This window comes from Syngnathus leptorhynchus, chromosome 7 (genome assembly GCF_054491065.1).
Source record: "Syngnathus leptorhynchus isolate UIUO chromosome 7, UIUO_Slep, whole genome shotgun sequence".
Taxonomy (NCBI): Eukaryota; Metazoa; Chordata; class Actinopteri; order Syngnathiformes; family Syngnathidae; genus Syngnathus; species Syngnathus leptorhynchus.
The window spans coordinates 1,532,842-1,553,693 of NC_141201.1; the positions used below are offsets into that span (position 1 = coordinate 1,532,842).

The 20,852-nt window shown below is 47.4% G+C and overlaps 1 protein-coding gene across 1 annotated transcript; it reads left to right on the top strand.

Annotated features, from left to right (window-relative positions):
* Window positions 1-65: 65 nt before the first annotated feature.
* maml2 (mastermind like transcriptional coactivator 2) lies at window positions 66-17,533 on the top strand. Its single transcript, XM_085916717.1, has 5 exons — window positions 66-918; window positions 11,682-12,773; window positions 15,718-15,855; window positions 15,970-16,063; window positions 16,314-17,533. The coding sequence occupies exons 1-5, from the start codon at window positions 499-501 to the stop codon at window positions 16,994-16,996; spliced, it is 2,427 nt and encodes an 808-aa protein (XP_085772843.1). The 5' UTR covers window positions 66-498; the 3' UTR covers window positions 16,997-17,533.
* The last annotated feature ends 3,319 nt before the right edge of the window (window positions 17,534-20,852 follow it).

The following is a 20,852-nucleotide window of genomic DNA, read 5'->3' on the forward strand; positions in this document are numbered from 1 at the left end:
GTGGCGCCAGAGCGCTTTCGTACTACTTCCGAGTGCATGCGCACAATGAAACTCTGTTGCCTCATGCGCGCGCACGCACGAACGAACGCACGCGCATCCACGGCTGCTGTCAATGGACTGTTTGAGAAGACGCTCAATCTCCGGACACGCCGAGCGAGCGAGGAAAGAACAAGAACTTCCAGTGGATTTGGTGTCCTTTTCGACGTTTTCTTCCACTCCCCTACCCCAAAGCAATTTTTTTTTATGGGTGACCCCGTGGGGAACAAACATGTGACGGTGCGTGGAAAAGCTGTCAATGACGAATTAATTGAATCCCGAGAGTGGATTAAATGCTTTTAAGGAGACTTTTTCATCTCGCGGCACGCCGTATCATCGTGTGACTGTTTAAGCGTGTCTTTATCGCACTTTGGAGTCAACTTGAGTCCTTATTTGCTGCATTTTGTTCACATGGGAAGTTAGCGGAGTGCTTTCCTTCCAAGCTAACCCCCCGCGCCCCGGATGGGAGAGGCGACACCGGCTCAGTCCGCCACCGGCACCTTCGCCCCCATGCTGTCGGTGGGTATGGGCTCCATGGCCGCCGCCGCGCACGGTGCCCCTTCGGCGGGCGTCCGAGGTACGGCGGTACCGCAGCTGCACAGCGCCATCGTGGAACGGCTCCGTGCCCGGATTGAGTTATGCAGGCGGCACCATTCCACTTGCGAGGACCGCTACCGCCGCGGCCAAACCGAGAGTTCGGACCGGGAGCACGAGAGCACGCTGCAGCTGCTCAACGTCGTACAGCAGGGACCCGGCACGCGCAAGAGCAAGGGTGGCCGCGGGGCTGCCGGCCAGCCGCCGCCGCCGGACTACGGCGCCAGGGGAGCCAACGGCGAGCTGAGGGGCGCCGAAGGGGACCACAAGATGTCCACGCGCATCGCGGTGAGTCCAGCATGTTTAAACTCTATTTCGAATGTCGGAGAGAAGAGAAACACAGTTTAGTAATTGTGTGGCCCATTGTGTGATGTCATTTTCAACGTACAATAGCGGGGCTTACGTTCCAGACCCCCAATTAAGAATCCGTGATGTGGAAATAATACCACGTTGAACGTTTTCTTGCACTTATGTAGGAGCGTAAAGCAGGATTGAATCAAGTTATTTTTGATTTTTCCACAAACTTGCTGGGGTTAAAACTAGCTCCTGTTTTGAAATGCACAAACTTAATTGTGTACTGCCATCTAATGGTCAATATAGGAATTACAGCAAAAAGTCGAGGAAAAATCGATCAAATTGTGAGAGCTGCAATGTGGAAAGCATTTGCTTTACAGTCTTTGACAACCGATGCTGTCATTGATCCGACTCCTAACCTTGACTTATGAGTTTAATGTGTTAGGCAATCACACTGGATCGTAATTCAAATTGCCTTTTTCATAAGCGTGTCTGTCGACAGCATTATTTTTGTTCCAGTGCCCTAAAAACATCAACTGCCCAAAAATTGTTTTCAATGGAAAAAAAGCACTGCATACAATGGAGTGAAAAGGTTTTTTTCTAGGCCGCTTTATTGCTGTCATCATGTTATAAAAGAATTGACTTCATCCACTTGGGGATGTTAGATTTATAGGAGGAGAAATTGCACTCTCATGAGAACTTTTCAACTCATTTATTTTTGTGCTATTGTCCCCATATTCCTAATTATTTTTTGAACCCCCAAGCTCTGACTGGCAGGTGGAATAATTATATTAATAGTAAAAAAAAAAAAAAGAAAAACCATCTGAAAGCAGACAGCAATTCCCCACTCGGTCATTTACGGCCACTTTCCACCCCACACGCGTGTTGTTGTGATTGGAGAAACATGACGGGAGGCATCTCAGCATCCCACCATGTTTTGTCTAAACGAGGTCAGGCAACATCATTATCATGTCCTGTGTGTGCCAGGAAAGTGCTGAGTGCAGCAAAAGACGTGCGAGCAGGCAGGAAATGAGCCGCTGGCGTGCGTGCCGTGCGTGCGTGTTGTGGACATTAATATGTTTTCAACAACATGTGCTGATGGACAATGTTGTTCAGCAATATGCGGGCTTCATAAAAAAAAAAAATAATAATAATAATATTGAACCTCATTAAATTCCTCTTGTGAAAATAAAGGCCTTAAACTGTTTTACAAAGTATTGATTGAGATGCCCAGAAGCGTGAATTCAATTCAAAGGCCCATGCCGGTTAGCTGTTCGCCGTTAGCTCCTCGCTAGGTCGTTAAAGCTCCTCGAGGGTCCGCGTGGGCATACCAAGACCTCGTTGAGACCCAAGAGCTGTTTTTGCCCCGGCTTGTTACTTTGGAGTGGCTCCGAGTTACTTACTCTTCAAACTTGAGGCAAATTTTATTGAGCAACTCCTGAAGAAAGCTGCTCGCTCGGTGTTATTTTTGGCTCGTTTGCAGGAAAGCTTCGTCACTCAAGACAACGTGCATCGGTATAAAAGTTAAGGAGACAAGTTGTTGTTGTTTTGTTGTTTTTGGACCTGTGCCATCCTTCTCCTGCCACATTTCTTCACCAGTTCAAACCATTCCAACTTGAAACCGTTTGGCTCTCTTGGGAACGATTTTTCCCTCACTCACACATTGTTCCATGGCTTTATGGAGACATTTTGTACCTCCATCATTTCACTTTGTTTTTCTCTGTCTCACGTTTTAGACCTTTTGAATGACTTTCAAAGCAGTTCAGGTCAGCGTCGCTTTTCAGACTTCACGCTAGTTCGTTGTTTATTATTGAAGAAAGAAGAAAAAAAAAGCAAAAGTAGCTTGTAGTCTTTTTTTGGGCATGCAGGTATCGACTGTTCACATCGGGCGCAAAGGATTATGGGAGCGGCGGCACTGGACAACGGCGCCGGTTGAGAGCAGATTAACAAAGGATCTTCTTTGGAAGGGAATTTGAGAAGCCCGGGGAAGGAGCCATGAAGGGATTTCCCATCATGCTTTTGCATCTTTGTGTTTTTAGCTCCGCCAGCGTTAGGATGTTATTTGCAGGATTACAAAAAAATGTAGACAATGAGAATCTTTCTCACCTGCATAAGAGGAGATATTCACCACCACCGGGGGGCGATAGTGAGATACATCATGATATAAAGAAGAGGAAGAAGAAGATTTATGCGGAAAAAGCTATCACAAGTGGCAATAATGTGTCTCAAAGTCACTTTTGGAAGTTTTTGCAAGTATGATGATCCTGTTGATATTTTTTTTTTTTTTTAGGAGTACGGTACGACCAGTTTGCCGCTAAAGTTTGATGAGACTAAGACAATCTTCTGCGATTAAAAGACATGGAAATAGGGCCCGCGTACGCTGCTCCGTTAATCTCCCGGCTCAATTTGGGATTAGCGCTCCTTCCAAAATGTGTTGGAGACACGCGCTCGCTCAGGCCAAAACGCCTTCAATTGATTACTTCGAGAAAAGACTGTCCGCACTTGCGAACGATCAATGCTCACATGTTGGATGTGAGGTCAAGCCTGAAGAAAAAGTCGCTTTTGTGAGTCAACCTGAGCATCTTTTGTGTCGGTGCGTGAATGTGGGCCATCTCTCAAAGCGTGGACATTTGCATTTTCATCGCCTCCTTCTTCTATTCTTCTGTGGACTCATTAAGATTTTGACTTCAAAAGATGCGTTACACCCCCCCCCCCCCCCCTCCCCCTTCTAAAGAACACACACGTGCACATGAAAACGATTCAATGTGAAGCAGACGTGACTCACGGAAGTTTCCAGACTGGCTGTAGACCAGCCCGGGATTTGCTCTTGACTCAAAAGCATTTTGGCTTTTATTGTACCCGATCTCCTACTTTTCCATCCATTTTACACACAAACCACCCCGCGGTGCACACGCTCATGTTTTATTCAGCAGCCTATGGGACGTCTGCGCTCGTCTTTGAAGAAGGGGGAAAAAAATAGCTGCCGATTTTCTGTCTTCAAGGAACGCCGTGGTGTTATCTGGGACAGGTGCATAACAGCAACCACGGCCGGTGGGCTACATTTAAAAAGCTGTTTATTTCTATTGTGCATACTGGCGGGAATGCTGCATGTGGAGCCTATTATACATTTTCATGAATTCATTCACTGCCAAGGACGTAACGAAATCAACCCAATGAGGGCTTGTCTCTTCAAGAACTCCCCAAGGCTCCAGTGCACGTGAGAAATCAATAAACCTCCTTTTGATTTTGAAAGACAACTTCAGTATTTTCTATTGTATTGGAGACCAAGGTCGATATGCCTGATGGGAGATTTATTGCGCTTTTGGTCTGGTTTTTCCTGCCTGGCTTCAGTCAAGGCGAGGTTTTCTGCCGGCACACGGCTCCGTGTGCTTTCCTGAAACTGGAACCCTGTGGGAAGCGAGCGGCGCGTTCAGGTGTGACACACATAGCACGCACTTGGGTGTTTGTCAACTTTTCGCAACGTCAGCGGCCACTTTTGCTGGTGCAAAGTGAAAGGTGGCCAGCTTATCTTCAAATGTTCTCACAGTGTCAGAGTAAACAGGTTTGATTAGCTGGCTTTGGCTGGGCGGGGCCAAACGATGCCCCCCCATACTCACCGCCTCTGTTTTTTTAAAGATTTTTATCAACACCCAATTTTTTAATTTGACACGTACATGAATACTACTGGAAATAGATTGTCAATAGAGTTAGTACAAACAATCTCAATGAATTCAAATAATACACAATATTGGCAGAGATGTTTAATATAAATACAAAATATGGAAATATATGAACAATTTATTTAAAATAAAATCGAACATAACAAAAATGTCATATTTTAACAGTGGTTATAATGGTGGTTTATTAAAAAAAATGATTTGCTTAAAAAATTCAGTTTTTTGAAACTAATTATTTTATTTTTGAATATCGAACAAAATAAACTATTTAAAACAATGCAAAGAAAATAAAAAAGTATTCATGTAAAATACAAAAGTCACTTAATGTCAAATATTTAGAAAATAATAAAAATATGTTTTTCAATTAAAATAATGAAAAAGTAAAATCATTACCCATTATTATCTGTTTCAAGGCTTAATTTGTGATCCAATCTCGTGTTGGAAGTCATGCCACTGTACCTAATATTGTCATTTTTGTTGTTGTTGTCTTCCTCGCAATGTCCGTTTGAACTGGACGTGAATGCCTCCGTTTTCACCTCCCTCAAATTCCTTCACAACAAAACGCCTTCATCCAGTTTAAAATGCAAACGGGCAGCTATGTCGGAACAATCGGGTTTAGGACTTAAAAGAAAAAAAAAAAGTCCCCTCTCTTCCCCACGGGCTCGTTAAAAACGAGAGAGTGGGCTTGTGATGTCACTGGCGAGCCCCTCCGCAGGGCCCGGAATGGCGGCTTGGACTGGGAAAATAAGGGGGGGGCAGTTCTGTTAGATCAGAGTTCAGACATGTTTACATTTCAAGCTCAGGATATTTCTCAGAGCTGCACAATTTCCCAGGCTCCCGAGCGGAGGGAGGCACAAGCGAGCTTGCACTTTTTCAGCCTCCTCCCACCCGCCAGTGCGGAAAACCAAAAGTTCTGTCGGGGTTGTGTTCGCCGGCCGTCCCTCGGCTTGCACACGTGACCTTGCGTGAGCGCTGCGAAATTTGATGACGCCGCTACTGACCTTAAAAGATAGCGGAAAATGTTATTTGATCATAATTGCGTGAACGCTGTCGGTATGCAAAACTTGTCGAGTTGTCTCGGTCGCGCCTGTCAATCACACGTCTACTTTGAGCCATTGTACAGGCCTGGGGAGTTTTTCCCGGGACTGCTATCAAAGATGGCGGGCGATCTGTTAGATCACACTGTTGTTATTGTTGGGCTTGTGTTATTTTCAACTTTGGGGGAAAATCAAGATGTCTTGTGCAATTTCCTCAAAATGCTTGCAGTTACATGTTCACCTCAAAGTGGCACAGTTCCTTTATTTACTTATTTATTTATTGTTCCTTCAAGCAATATTTTGACAGACTGGCATTGAAAGGAATGCAATTTTTTTTGGGATCCTGCTTTTTACGCCGACAGAAACACTGTAGCAATATTTTGGTTTTGTCAATTGCTCTCGAATCATCTGTGTTCAATCTTAATTGAATCTGGGGCTACTCTGTCATTTTGTTCAAGACAATTTCTTGTGTTGAGTGTCCCTGGGCGACTTGGCACTAAATGGCACTAAATGGCCCATGAAGTGGCGGTCGGGGGACCGCAGGTCGAGACAGTTGAGGCGAGTCTGGAGTCCTGTTTGAGACGAGTGCAACACAGAATCTCTTGTTGTTTGCCGCTGCGCTGCCAATGGGCCGGAGGAGCGGCGGCCGCCATGTTTGCGCCGCTGCCGGGCTGCGGCCGCTTGTCGCCGATGCGGCGCTTGACTCTGGCGCCGGTCGGGATGTGGAACCAGTGAAGGAGGGAGGGTCCAATGTGAGCAGGATGAAGTCTTTTTTTGTCTTGGCAGGCATGTCCAGGAAATCGGCAGGTGCCACCAAGTGACGTTCAGCAGGGATCATGTTTAAGCCCCTTGCACTTTTCCACCAGGATACAAGCGTGCAAAAGCGTCATGTCCATTTGTCTATTCATTAGTGTAAAATCAATTGTAATTGGGGCTAATTGTGATAGTGGATTTGTTTCATACAGCGCAAGCCGGCTTTTTTTTTTTGTGATATGGTGTGAGAGAGAGAGAGAGAGAGAACATTCCTTTCTCACTCCCACTCTCCACCATCAGTGAGGCACGCTGCCACGCACCCCACCCTACCCTACCCCCGGTTTCCTTCCTGGGCTTTTTTTAGAGTCCATTGGATGTGTTTTTTTTTTTTTTTTCCCTCATCCGGCAACAAAGCCGGCCCTTTTTCATTCCACGGACCCACAACGATCGTTTTCGGAGGTGGACTGGCAGCTTCTTTGCCTCACAAGAAAACACAGACAAACATACTGGAAGCCCTTAGCTGTTGTTCTAATACTTTTGCAATTTTTTGTTGACTGCAGGCCCTGAAAATTATTTTCAAATGATTTGCCTAACTCTGGAGCCTAATTATAATCTTTTTAGTTCAATTCATTCATAAAGCATAATTAAAAGCCATTCAAAAATTGAAACCGTGTAATTGTAATTTATAATATAATATGAATTCATATCCAAAATATGAATATAAATGAATGTCAAGTACACTCCCTATCTGAGCATGTAGGCGGGCGGACACTTCTTCTTGCCATGAATGAATTCCCTTGTTATTTGGGAACTTTAACCGTTGCCAAGCGGGCTCATGTGTTTTGCTCCAAGTCGTCGACACAGCGAGCGAGCGAGCGAGCGTGCGTGCGCGTGGGCGAAGAGGTGAAAACAGCTGGAATCGGCGAAGCAACACACTCGCCAGCTGAGCTGTGAAATCCGCACAAGCAAGCAAAGTAATCCCCCGTCAGCTCGGATGGGATGGAGGCGCGAGGCCTTTTAGGAACACTAAAGCCAGCTGCGGCTTTTCTTCTGCTCCAAATTCATTAGTTTGAAGCTTCTCAAGCTAATTGAATGGGCTATCGTGCAAAAGGTGGCTTTGTCTACTTCCGAGCGACGGCTGGTGTTTACTGAATACACACGGGCGGGCGCTGTTGCTTAGGAGCGAGCGTGTTATGGTGTACGTCTCAATTGGAAAGCGCGCGCCGCCGTGTTTGCTTTGACTTGAGGCAAAAAGTTGTTGTTTTTCCCACCACCACCACCACATTTGTTCACCTGAGAGTGTTAGTTATGTCATTGATAGGAACACTTAGACAAGTTGGTTAACCTTTGCGTGCGGCCCACATGAAGCGACTTGTTAGCTCGGCAACACCGAGCCTTCGCATACCAGAAGGTAGAGCGCGCAACTCCAATCGGGATGAACTTATCCTATCAATAACAATAGGTTAACGCTAGCCAACATGATGACTTATGTTTATATCAATGACAGAATGAACTAACTGGACATCATTGACATCAATTACGTTCTTAGGTAACGGAATCACAAGCCGAGTGGCTAACTTCTGTGCCAATTTTTGAGCTCACTGGTGGCTAGAAAAGAAAACACTGAGAGCTTTGGGAAGTTTTTGTTTCGTCCACGCTATAACTTGTGACTCTCCAAATAAGGTCCGAGCGGAACGGCGCTGGTGGAGACAGTCTCGGGACGCACCCTTTGGCAAGGGAACGTGTTCTTCTTTTTTTTCTCTCTCTCTCTGCGTGGTCGTGGCGCTGAGGAGAGGCAACAACTGCGGGGGATGCGGGAAATATTTGACCTGTAAACATTTATCATGTGTCTGACATTTCCCAGTGGCCAAAAGACAACATCATATGATGCACTCATCATGTACAACATGACACGTACGGTGGCGGGGGAAAAGCAACAACACACACATTTTGCTTCCATAGTTGTTCGCACACTGTCACTGATCTCAAAGACAGCCTGTTAGCTTGCCAGTTAGCTAGCTAGCTAGTTAGTCAGTCTCCTTTGCCTCGTATTTTGTCGAGACCGCGTAAGAAAAACAAAGTCATCTGGTGTGATGATTCTCTAGTCTAAAAGCCAGAGCCAAGTGAATTAGCATTAGCATGACATTAAGCACTTAGCCCCCCCCGACTTTCCCGCGGGACGTCAAATGGATGGCAAAGAGCACTGCGCCGCATTCACACAAACTATCCATATCCTGCTTTGGAGCGTCCTTGCTCGGCTGCCATTAAAGATTTTCTCTAAGCAGATACTGGAGTGCTGGTGAGGCAATGAAGCTAGCTCCTGGTGGAAGTCCACGGGGGCATGTTGCGCAAACCGGCCACGGTATTGCCGGCCCGGATGGCCACGATAAGCCAAACGCGCGGAGACGATGCCTCGACGAGCAGGAAACTGCCTCTGCGTTCTTTCGGACTAGTCTTTGAAAACAGGAAGGGGATTTTTTTGTTGTTGTTTTTTGTTCTCCTGCTTCACCGGCCTTTTCCTGTGGCGGGGTCGGGGGCGGCGACTTTCTAGCTGTTGTGCTAGTGAATTGCAGCTGCTGGTGCAGCGGCGTCCTTCAACCAAAACCTCGTGGTGAGCTTTAGCGAGCTTTCCAGATGAGAGGCGACAGCGGCGTCAAGAAAACTCGGCGAACCTCGCTTGATGCCCCGTGACGCCTTGTCGCCGCCGGCGAGTTCTCACTAGGTTGAAGTCGACATCAAATCAGGAATACTATTGATTACGAGGTGCTGTAGCTAGCTTGCTAGATAGCTAGGTCATTGATTAAACATGCATTTAAGTTGTATCATTGGTTGCCAATCAGTTCATTCCGAGTCAGTTAGTCAATTACTTCTTCGATATAAAAGTGTTTTTTTTTTTTTCACGAGTTACATCCTTGTTGCTAACATTAACTGCCATGTTTTCTTTCCAAACAAATTTTGCAGCTCTCACTTCTCAGAGGTCAGAGCAGGAAACTCCGAGACATGTTAAATGAAATGCTAATTGTAAAACGTGATTTTTTATTTTTTTTTTATACTCTGGAGACTTTTTTTTATTTTATTTTTATTGCTCAGTGTAAGAACAAGAGTCGTATTGATTCTGACTGCTCCCCGACGCGCCCCTCGAGGGAGACGACTTCAATTCATGTGTTTGACTCTGAAGCAAAGAGTCTTGGACTAATTGGAATGTCGCCTTCTAATCTTGCGCGTTGGGATAATGGAGAACTAATATTTGAATGTGTCGAGCTGAATATTTAATGTGGCCCCAAAAGATGGGCCTTGGGTAAATATAATGCACAATTTCTCTTCAAAGCCGCTCTTATCGTGTCTTCTCATTTCCCCGAGGTTGACTCTCTCCCGCCCTTTTTTTTCCCTCCCAATATACTGTATATATATATAATTTTTTTTTCTCCCCCCCTCCACTGCTGCTCATCCTTGTGTCTGTCCCGAGGGCGGCTTCCATGCGAGACAAGTGTGTCAGGAAGTGTGTGGGGAGGCAAAGTGCTGATGAGGCCAGAAGTAGCCCACCGCTGCAGTGCCCTGATTAGCACAAAAAGGCAGCGCGAACCTGCGTGAACTCTCTCCACACGTCTCTTTTGTTCTACTCCACATCATTTGTTTTTGGGGAGATCACTTAAAATGAGGCTTCAAAAACATGCCAAATCTTCATATTCTTTTACATGCACGGACGGGAGAGCGTTTGGTGAGAGGAAGGACAAAAAGCAGAGTTTGGGCGTCCTCGCCGTGACCCCGTTTGACTGAATGTGCCTGGGAGCGGCTTGGCTTGGCTTCCTTTCAATAATTCAAACGTAGCTCACGTTATCAAGGAGCTTCCATTCAACCTCAGGAATTAAATTGTGGCCACATTTCATTATTCATAATAATCATTGTTATTGATTATTTATTCATATTTGTGTGTTGACCAGACACAAAAAAAATTTGCCCCTAATGTACACCAATGATTGTCCTATACGTTCTTCATTCTTTCTCTCACCTTGAAAGAAACGCCCGGACGGACGCCACCCGGAGGCTCGGGTGGTGTCACGGGCGGCCCGGCCCGGCCCGGAGCCCCTTCCCGTCCGCTCAGCGTCAATCCGGACCGCTCGACTTGACACGTCAGCTTTGAGGCAGCTCGGAAGCTGCGCAGGCAAACGAGGGTTAAACATTTCCACGTCGTATTTTCCCGTCAAATTGCGTCCGTGACCATTTGGTGGCAGGACTTGGACTTGACGGTGAGCTGCTGGACTTTTAGAGAGAGCGTGAAGGCAGCTGGAGTGATTTTGAGCTTCTCGAGCTCATTAAATGTTCATCAAAAAATCTATTTTCAGATGACTTGCGGATGGATCTATCATGAGGATTTGAGGCCAGCGCTCGCTCGCGAGCCCTATTATCTGCCGGGGTTAGCGGGGGAATTAGAAGGAATCTTTTCATATTCAACTCAGGAAAATATGACCACTGTCAAATGATCACTTTACTTTATGAGGTATCAATAGAGTGAGCTGTATTCTAAAAATTACAGACAAATTCCAGAATGTAAATATTGCAATTTCGTCTTTCACAAAATGGTCATAGTAGCTCCAAATGTCTTCTTTCTTTTTTTTTTTTTCCTTTCCTAGAGGAGGGTGTTTTCAAGCGAGCCACGAAGCTCCCGTTTCATGCGAGTCAGTTATTTTTGACGGCTACAGGGGGGGGGGGGGAGACGATAGATCGCGTCGGCGCACGGCGGGAGCCACAACGGGGGCTTCTGTCTGCCTCGCTCATTTGCATACATTAAAAGCTTCCTCCTCCTCCGTGCGTCGTTCCATCCTTCTTCCTCCGCTCGTTTACAGCCGTGGCGCTAATCGCACCCAAAAGTGGAAGCTTCATATTTCCTGCCATGATCTACCGTCTTTGTTGCCATAGCAACACAGTAACAGCAGCGCTCCCGGGACTCAGCGGGCCAAATTGCAATGTGAAAGTGTTTACCCAGTGGCGCTATCATGGAGATAAATGTTTTCTGATCAAGTAAAAGGCCCTCCTCATTACACTGCTCATGTGTTGGGGAGACCTTCCCGCCAACTGGCACAGGTTACGCGGAGATGAGTCAGGGCCCCCGGGGGGCTTCTGGAGCCGGCGCTCTTGTTTGCCTTCTTAACAGCTACATCGGCACAATTTAATCAAGGTGAAGATGTCGCCGCCGCGTGACGCACGCGCCTCTTCTACTGATGCCGCATGTGAAACGGGGCTAGGATTCAATCAGTTGAGGTGAAAGTGTTTTCCTTTTTGTCTTTTGCAGCTTCAAGGGTCTTTACGGCGGAAGCTGGAGGGACACGCCCCGAAGCACAACTCTTGCGGTTTCTCCTCCGGGTCCGACTTCAAGCGAGTCCGGCTGGAGGCCGGCCGCGGTCCGGGGCAACCGTGCAACCGCGACGTAAGCCACGCCCACTCCATGCAAGCCCTTTCAGCCCACGGGAAAAATTACGTGATGCCAGAGGTCTTCAATGCCACCCTGAAGGAGATGAAGAAGGAGCCGGTCGAGTCTCAGTTGTCGTGCGGCCGCTCTCGAGCCGACGCCGTCTTCGATTTCAAAGACGAGGGCGGAGGTCAGATTGACCCGGAGCTGCAGGACCTTTTCGACGAGCTGACCAAATCGGTGCCGCCCCTCAACGACCTGGACTTGGAGAAGATGCTGAAGCAGGACGACGCCTTCAGTCTGGACATGGGCCGCCCCGGCTCGGCGGGCTTGTGCTCCCCCGCCGAGAGGCCCATCAAGATGGAGCGCTCGCCCGATTACGCTCCGGTTCACGCCGGCTCGCCGCAGCTGCGGCCGTCCTCGGCGGGGCCCTCGTTGGCGCCGACCCCTCCCTCGGCCTCCCAGGCGGGTCCGCCGAGGTCCCTGCCCTGCTGGCCGGAGATCTCCCACGCCGAGCAGCTGAAGCAGATGGCGGCCAACCAGCACCAGCCCGGCTCGCTTCTCCACCACCACTACCAGCAGCATCACCAGGCGCCGCCTGCAGGTCTAGCGGCTTGGGGCCCCGCCTTCCAGGACAAAGCGGCGCCACGGCCGAGACTCCCCCAGCAGAGCAAGGGTGTCAACAACTGCCTCTTCAAGCCCAACGGCGTCCACCACGTGGACATGAAGCCGCACTCTGGCAAGCCCACGCTGCACTTCAGCCCCAAGGTGGCAGCGGCGCCGCCGCCCTCTTCGGGCCACCTGATGCCAATGATGGCGAGCAACAAGACGGCCAAGCATCCACAGCAGCTTTCATCTCCAGATAGCCAGAACCACACCAATCCACCTCTTCATTTCCAGAATCAGCAGATGTCGTCGTCGCCGTCCCTCCTGCTCGGTGGGGCTCTGCCCTTCAAACTGGGCCAACATCCCCAGGTGAGGGCGCCGTTTATAAATTGAGCAAGTGGTCATTGCTGCCAATTCCGACACAGTCCAATACAGTCATGAATTGGTCCTGTTTGTTCAAATATAGTTCCATGAAATTAAAATGGAGCCTGCCTCATATGAAATTGCAATCCTGGAGGTGGTGGTGGTGGTGGGAGAAGTTTCTTTTCAGCCACACATCCACTGTCCCGTTGTATTATTCATGGCTCACGTGTCAGGAGGAGTCGTCCTCTCCAGGAAAAAGCCCGCTGGAACCGGAGGGCGGGCTTGTCATTACTCGCATGCTGTGAAGGACGAGAGTCCGCCAGGATGTGTAAATCAAGACCGTGGCGTTGTCAAAACAAGCCCGTAGACCGGAGATAGAGAGCCAAATAGATGAGGTTCAAATCAACACTGGGGCTTTCACATTCAATCAAATGGGACATGACTTTTATAAATATCGTCAACATTTATTGATTTATTTGAGTTGATTTGTTTTGATTCATTTATTTCTATTTTTATTTATTTCTATTTTTATTGTTTATATATATATATATATTTCTCTCCAGATTGTCTACTAGCGACCCGTGCTCAACTTGTCTCTTGATCTCCATCTAGGTCTATTTTGACAAAAGAGCTACTGTAGCGGTTTGTTCTGAGACCTGCCTGGCACGTTTGCCTCCGTCCGTCCCAGTGCTTTTTGACGCTGACGCACTTTGCCAGCGCACGGTACATTAACATGCAAGACTTCTCATTTGTGGGCGCCGACTGGCTGTCAGGCCGGCCGCTGATATGCGCAGCAGGATTTGCTAATTGGAGCTTGTTGGCTGCGAGGGACAAGTGGTGGAAAATGACAGTAATCAGCTTAGCCTGCTGCCCGAGGTTCAATCGCTAATTTATGATGATGTCTGTGTGGCACACACACACACACACACACACACACACATGCCCGCTTAACAATATCTGTTGCTGCGCAATACAAACACTGCGCTTACAAAGAAAACAAACGATACGACTGAGTCGAAAATGACCGTTTGTCTATTTGTGCCGGCGACCAGTCCACAGTGACTCAGTCGGCTGTGATCTATCTGACCTTTGACCTTAGTGAGAACAAACGAGTCCAAAAAGATTTGAAGGGGCACTCGTATTGGACGTCGTGACGTGTACCTAATGAAGTGTCCCGTGAGGCAGCGAGAAGAGAAGCCATACAATGTTTTCTTTCGCAATTTAGCTCTCCAAAGGAATAATCGGGCCAGCGATTGTCTTGAGTAGACAGCATGTGCAGGGTTAAAAAGTCCGGCTAATGAGGAGAAAGAGACATTGCTTCCCACACTATAGTGAATTAGTAATGCGACAGACACCAAAGTCCTGAAAGAGATCCCCTCCCTCCCTTTTCTCCAACAGCACAGATGATTCTTCCCGCCGAGCCAGTCGTGAAACCCCCGCTGCTGTATTCCCCCCACCCCCCACACATTTCATAGTGAACTGCGTGAAAATGCTGTTTGAGAAAGTGGAGCAGGGCACAGCAGCGCAACAAAGGCAAGCAGAAGGAGATGATGAGTAACGCTTTGGGAATGTCAGAGCCAACGTACTGTACTGTACAGTCACGTTAGATGCACAACATACTCGCTTGAACTCTTCCCACACTTGTTGCAACACACCACCATTTGTTTCGTCTCAGTCATTTAAAAAGTACGACATTGCATAGGTTTCGTGATTGAAATAACGATTAGCATCAACGTCTTGGCTTTAGAAGCCTTTCGGGAACAGACAATACCTCGTGATGAATAGAATATATTCTTTATCCTCTGCAAAAAATGACTGTTATAGTCACTGAAGGGGCTTTTCAGTAGATTATACTGCCCCCTGCTGGCAAAGGTGGGGACACCTAAATGAGCAGCACAATGAAGCATGAAATGATTCTCACTTCAAAGTTTGTGTCAGCGTGACACGATATTTGATCTTACGTATCGTGACCCTGTGAATAAACAAGCGGCTTGTTAGCAGCCCATTCTAGGGGCCCCCGTTTGGGGGCGAGTGCGTGAAGGCAGCGCTTGTTTCCTGGGAAAGCGAGCTGCGGCCAAGCGCAGATGCCGAGGCGCTCCCCGGGGACGGTGACTGAGCAAGTGCAGTGTGAGAGCGGGCAAGGCGCCCCCCCCCTCAGTCCGCCATCGCCGTGGGCCGGCCAGCCGCCTATCCGCCGGGCTCTCGCTCATGCCGCATCTGGTTTGCATTTGTGATGAGAAAGAGAGGGAAAAAAAAAAAACCAGAAAGGAGGTGTGTGTTTTGGGGGGGGAGCTTCATGACACATTGGGATTACACGCTTGTACAAACCAAAGTGGGCTCAGCCAAGGTGGAACAAGCTCGCTCGTGGGTCACATCAATGTGGAAAAACTATAGTTGAGCTTCTACCCTTCCCTGAGTTTGAGCGTTGGGTTTTGAATCTTCTGCTCGGATTGGCATCCCGTGTGCTTTTCATCAGTGTGATGGTGTCACTTGTTCCTGTCCATGCCAGACAGCTGCAGTAGCAATAAAAGCTCAATAAAAAGCATTCTGGCGCTGGCACATTTTTCCTGCTGTCTCAGGGTTTTTAGCCCTTTTTTCGTTGATGAAAAGAGAAGCAAGCCTCTGTATTTTATCTGCATAGGGGAGTTGGCTCAATTACAATGTGCGAGGCATTTGTTGTACGTTGTCTCCCTCTAGTGGCCACAACTTGAAGGTGCATGTGATGATTTTTTTTTTCTAGGTGAAAAACTCTTCCAACATTGGCCTTGTGTTCTAAAGGAAAAATACAATAATACAACTCTTGTCCTTCCAAACACTTTTTAGTGATTGTATGGCAGGTTTTTGTTTATTTTTTCATTGTTCTTAAAAAAAAAAAAAAAATCAGAACAGCTATATTTTACAGTCTCATCTGTCTGTATTAACGATATGTTGTGTGTGTTTGTGACGTCAGGGCGTCCCGTCTGGACCGAGGTTGGCCACTAACGGAAACGTGGGCCAGCCGCGCCCCCCGCTTCCCCCACACCCGCTGAGAGGTCCCACCAAATCTCCGGCCATGCACAGACAACTTTCTCAACAACCTCATAAAGCCGTAAGCATCTGACTTTTTTTCAAATGAGTTGATTTGTTTATTTGATGAAGTCGACTTAACTTGAGTAGCAAGTCATTCAATTGAAAATCAAAAGAAAAAAAAATGTCTTTCCAGGAGAAAGACAACTCACAAGATCAGTTCAGCCGTCACCTCACCAGGCCGCCTCCGGATTACAAAAGAAGCGTGGTGAGCGGGAATATCTTTCAAGGTGAGTTTCATTTCTCATGTCACACAAGAAAGAATGACTACAGCAAGGGAATGATCATCTCTTCTAAGGACCTTAGGGCCATCTTCTGGCACCTACATGGAATTACAAGCCCTTGTTTCATTTCCATCAAGAAGTACAAAAATGCAACTTTCTTTCTCCCCTTCCTCGATTTGGTTGATTGAAAAATATTTTTGTCACGGTAATATATTAATGAGCATCAATGATGTGTGTATTTCTCTTTTTTGCTCAGGTGCAAATCCATCCCAGTCTTCCAGCATTGTCCCAGAGAAGGACCTTCATTCCATGTCGTGCTCGTCAGACCACCGCTTCGACTGTCAGCCGCCGTCGTGCATCGGACAATTCCCTGCTAGCGGCCGAATGGCTGTGAACCAAAATACTGTGCGATTCCTGAGCCCCAACACGCAAGGGAACTCCTTCGGGATGAGTAACGGAGTAGGCGGGCCACACCCGAGGCCCACTCTCAACTCGCATTCCTCAAGGGCCCCGGGAGGAGTGATGACAAACATGAGCTGGTGTTCGACCGGCAAGCCCGCCGGACTCGGACGGCAAAGCGACACACTGGACTCGCATCACTACCAGCACAGACCCGGCGGACCTCACAACCAGGTGGCGCCGGACCTCCAAATGCTGATCAGAGACGCTGGGTCCAGACCCCCCCAGCCCAACCTGAACCAGCCCTCTCCGGAGCAGCGGGTTCCCGCAGCGGGGAACTTTGCCGAGACCACTCTGGGCGGCTACCAGAGCGGTCGCGCCAACCGCGTCACCTTCGACTTCCTGCCCGAGGGAGACAACACGGTCCCGGGTATTAACACGGACTCGGACTTCATAGACTCCCTTCTCAAGTCGGGCTCAGGGAACGATGACTGGATGAAAGACATCAACCTGGATGAGATTCTGGGTAGTCACGCATAAGCAGAAATTATGATTCATTTGAAAAATGTATACATTCCAAAACGTTTTTGTTTTTTTTCAATGTTTTGATTTTTACTCTGAAAGCCTTCTTTTACTGCTCACATTCTGTGTTGTAGACTGAAAGTGATGATGAAAAATTGCTACCTTTTTGTAGTTTGGTTAGCTTGCTGGCTATGTCGGTGCTGGCTTCTCATTTCAGCATTAAAAATAAAAACGCACTTCGCCGTTAATCCACAGACAAATACAAGAGACCCAAAATGTCAGCCACTCATCGTAATGAAAGGTGAAGCCAGTGGCAGCCATCTTGGATTGCCACTTGATAGGTGCGCCTATCTCTAATACACTGATTTCTCCATGGTGTTTTTATAATTTCCGTCTCTATGGCAAAAATGTCAGCATATGTTGTAGCTATAGATCTGGGAAGAGCACTACAGGCACATTTGTTCAGTTTGAATGCAATTATAATGTAGCCCTACTGTCTGTATTGTCAGAATTTATGATACTGTGATTATATACATTAAATGGTCGGTGCAGCCAGTGAAGTTCATTCTTTGCAAGGCCCTCGTTACTCCAAATGGGGAGCGTGGCATCAAACGCGGACTAATCAATAAAGTCTGTCTGTCTATCTACTTACCTACCAGTGACGTGCGGTGAGGTTCATGACGGGAGGCAATTAAAGCACCCCCCCGGTGTACCTAATAAAGTGTCCGAGTGACGTCACAGATCAAACAGCCAATCAAAAAGTGGGGGTGAGGGCGGGTGTGACACTTTTCACTTTCAACTTCGGCCATGATTTTTCCCTAATGAAGTGGCCTGTGATTAGGTACACCTGAAAATGGCGGTGTACCTAATAGAGTGTCCGGATGACGTCACAGCTCAACCAGCCAATCAGAAAGTGGGGGGTTGTTTGGGTGTGGCACTTTTCACTTTCATTTAAACTTCGGCCATGATTTTTCCCTAATGAAGTGGCCTGTGATTAGGTACACCTGAAAATGGCGGTGTACCTAATAGAGTGTCCGAGTGACGTCACAGATCAAACAGCCAATCAGAAAGTGGGGGTGAGGGCGGGTGTGGCACTTTTCACTTTCACGTAAACTTTTTCCCTAATGAAGTGATTAGGTACACCTGTGTCAGTGTGACGTCACAGCTCAACCAGCCAATCAGAAAGTGGGGGGTTGTTTGGGTGTGGCACTTTTCACTTTCATTTAAACTTCGGCCATGATTTTTCCCTAATGAAGTGGCCTGTGATTAGGTACACCTGAAAATGGCGGTGTACCTAATAAAGTGTCCGAGTGACGTCACAGATCAAACAGCCAATCAGAAAGTGGGGGTGAGGGCGGGTGTGGCACTTTTCACTTTCACGTAAACTTTTTCCCTAATGAAGTGATTAGGTACACCTGTGTCAGTGTGACGTCACAGATCAACCAGCCAATCAGAAAGTGGGGGGTTGTTTGGGTGTGGCACTTTTCACTTTCATTTAAACTTCGGCCATGATTTTTCCCTAATGAAGTGGCCTGTGATTAGGTACACCTGAAAATGGCGGTGTACCTAATGGAGTGTCCTTGTGACGTCACAGATCAAACAGCCAATCAGAAAGTGGGGGGTTGTTTGGGTGTGGCACTTTTCACTTTCATTTAAATTTTGACCATGATTTTTCCCTAATGAAGTGGCCTGTGATTAGGTACACCTGAAAATGGCGGTGTCCCTAATAAAGTGTCCGAGTGACGTCACAGATCAAACAGCCAATCAGAAAGTGGGGGGTTGTTTGGGTGTGGCACTTTTCACTTTCATTTAAATTTTGACCATGATTTTTCCCTAATGAAGTGGCCTGTGATTAGGTACACCTGAAAATGGCGGTGTACCTAATAGTGTCCGGATGACGTCACAGATCAAACAGCCAATCAGAAAGTGGGGGTGAGGGCGGGTGTGGCACTTTACACTTTCACGTAAACTTTTTCCCTAATGAAGTGATTAGGTACACCTGTGTCAGTGTGACGTCACAGCTCAACCAGCCAATCAGAAAGTGGGGGGTTGTTTGGGTGTGGCACTTTTCACTTTCATTTAAACTTCGGCCATGATTTTTCCCTAATGAAGTGGCCTGTGATTAGGTACACCTGAAAATGGCGGTGTACCTAATGGAGTGTCCTTGTGACGTCACAGATCAAACAGCCAATCAGAAAGTGGGGGGTTGTTTGGGTGTGGCACTTTTCACTTTCATTTAAATTTTGACCATGATTTTTCCCTAATGAAGTGGCCTGTGATTAGGTACACCTGAAAATGGCGGTGTACCTAATGGAGTGTCCTTGTGACGTCACAGATCAAACAGCCAATCAGAAAGTGGGGGGTTGTTTGGGTGTGGCACTTTTCACTTTCATTTAAATTTTGACCATGATTTTTCCCTAATGAAGTGGCCTGTGATTAGGTACACCTGAAAATGGCGGTGTACCTAATAGTGTCCGGATGACGTCACAGATCAAACAGCCAATCAGAAAGTGGGGGTGAGGGCGGGTGTGGCACTTTTCACTTTCACGTAAACTTTTTCCCTAATGAAGTGATTAGGTACACCTGTGTCAGTGTGACGTCACAGCTCAACCAGCCAATCAGAAAGTGGGGGGTTGTTTGGGTGTGGCACTTTTCACTTTCATTTAAACTTCGGCCATGATTTTTCCCTAATGAAGTGGCCTGTGATTAGGTACACCTGAAAATGGCGGTGTACCTAATAGAGTGTCCGGATGACGTCACAGATCAAACAGCCAATCAGAAAGTGGGGGTGAGGGCGGGTGTGGCACTTTTCACTTTCACGTTAACTTTTTCCCTAATGAAGTGATTAGGTACACCTGTGTCAGTGTGACGTCACAGCTCAACCAGCCAATCAGAAAGTGGGGGGTTGTTTGGGTGTGGCACTTTTCACTTTCATTTAAACTTCGGCCATGATTTTTCCCTAATGAAGTGGCCTGTGATTAGGTACACCTGAAAATGGCGGTGTACCTAATAGAGTGTCCGGATGACGTCACAGATCAAACAGCCAATCAGAAAGTGGGGGTGAGGGCGGGTGTGGCACTTTTCACTTTCACGTAAACTTTTTCCCTAATGAAGTGATTAGGTACACCTGTGTCAGTGTGACGTCACAGCTCAACCAGCCAATCAGAAAGTGGGGGGTTGTTTGGGTGTGGCACTTTTCACTTTCATTTAAACTTCGGCCATGATTTTTCCCTAATGAAGTGGCCTGTGATTAGGTACACCTGAAAATGGCGGTGTACCTAATAAAGTGTCCGAGTGACGTCACAGATCAAACAGCCAATCAGAAAGTGGGGGTGAGGGCGGGTGTGGCACTTTTCACTTTCACGTAAACTTTTTCCCTAATGAAGTGATTAGGTACACCTGTGTCAGTGTGACGTCACAGCTCAACCAGCCAATCAGAAAGTGGGGGGTTGTTTGGGTGTGGCACTTTTCACTTTCATTTAAACTTCGGCCATGATTTTTCCCTAATGAAGTGGCCTGTGATTAGGTACACCTGAAAATGGCGGTGTACCTAATGGAGTGTCCTTGTGACGTCACAGATCAAACAGCCAATCAGAAAGTGGGGGGTTGTTTGGGTGTGGCACTTTTCACTTTCATTTAAATTTTGACCATGATTTTTCCCTAATGAAGTGGCCTGTGATTAGGTACACCTGAAAATGGCGGTGTACCTAATAGTGTCCGGATGACGTCACAGATCAAACAGCCAATCAGAAAGTGGGGGTGAGGGCGGGTGTGGCACTTTTCACTTTCACGTAAACTTTTTCCCTAATGAAGTGATTAGGTACACCTGTGTCAGTGTGACGTCACAGATCAACCAGCCAATCAGAAAGTGGGG

Coding starts and splice junctions, on each gene's coding strand:
- maml2 (XM_085916717.1), top strand. CDS start 499: ATGGGAGAGGCGACACCGGCTCAGTCCGCCACCGGCACCTTCGCCCCC. Junction 919..11,681: donor AGATGTCCACGCGCATCGCG/GTGAGTCCAGCA, acceptor TGTCTTTTGCAG/CTTCAAGGGTCTTTACGGCG. Junction 16,064..16,313: donor GAGCGGGAATATCTTTCAAG/GTGAGTTTCATT, acceptor TTTTTTGCTCAG/GTGCAAATCCATCCCAGTCT.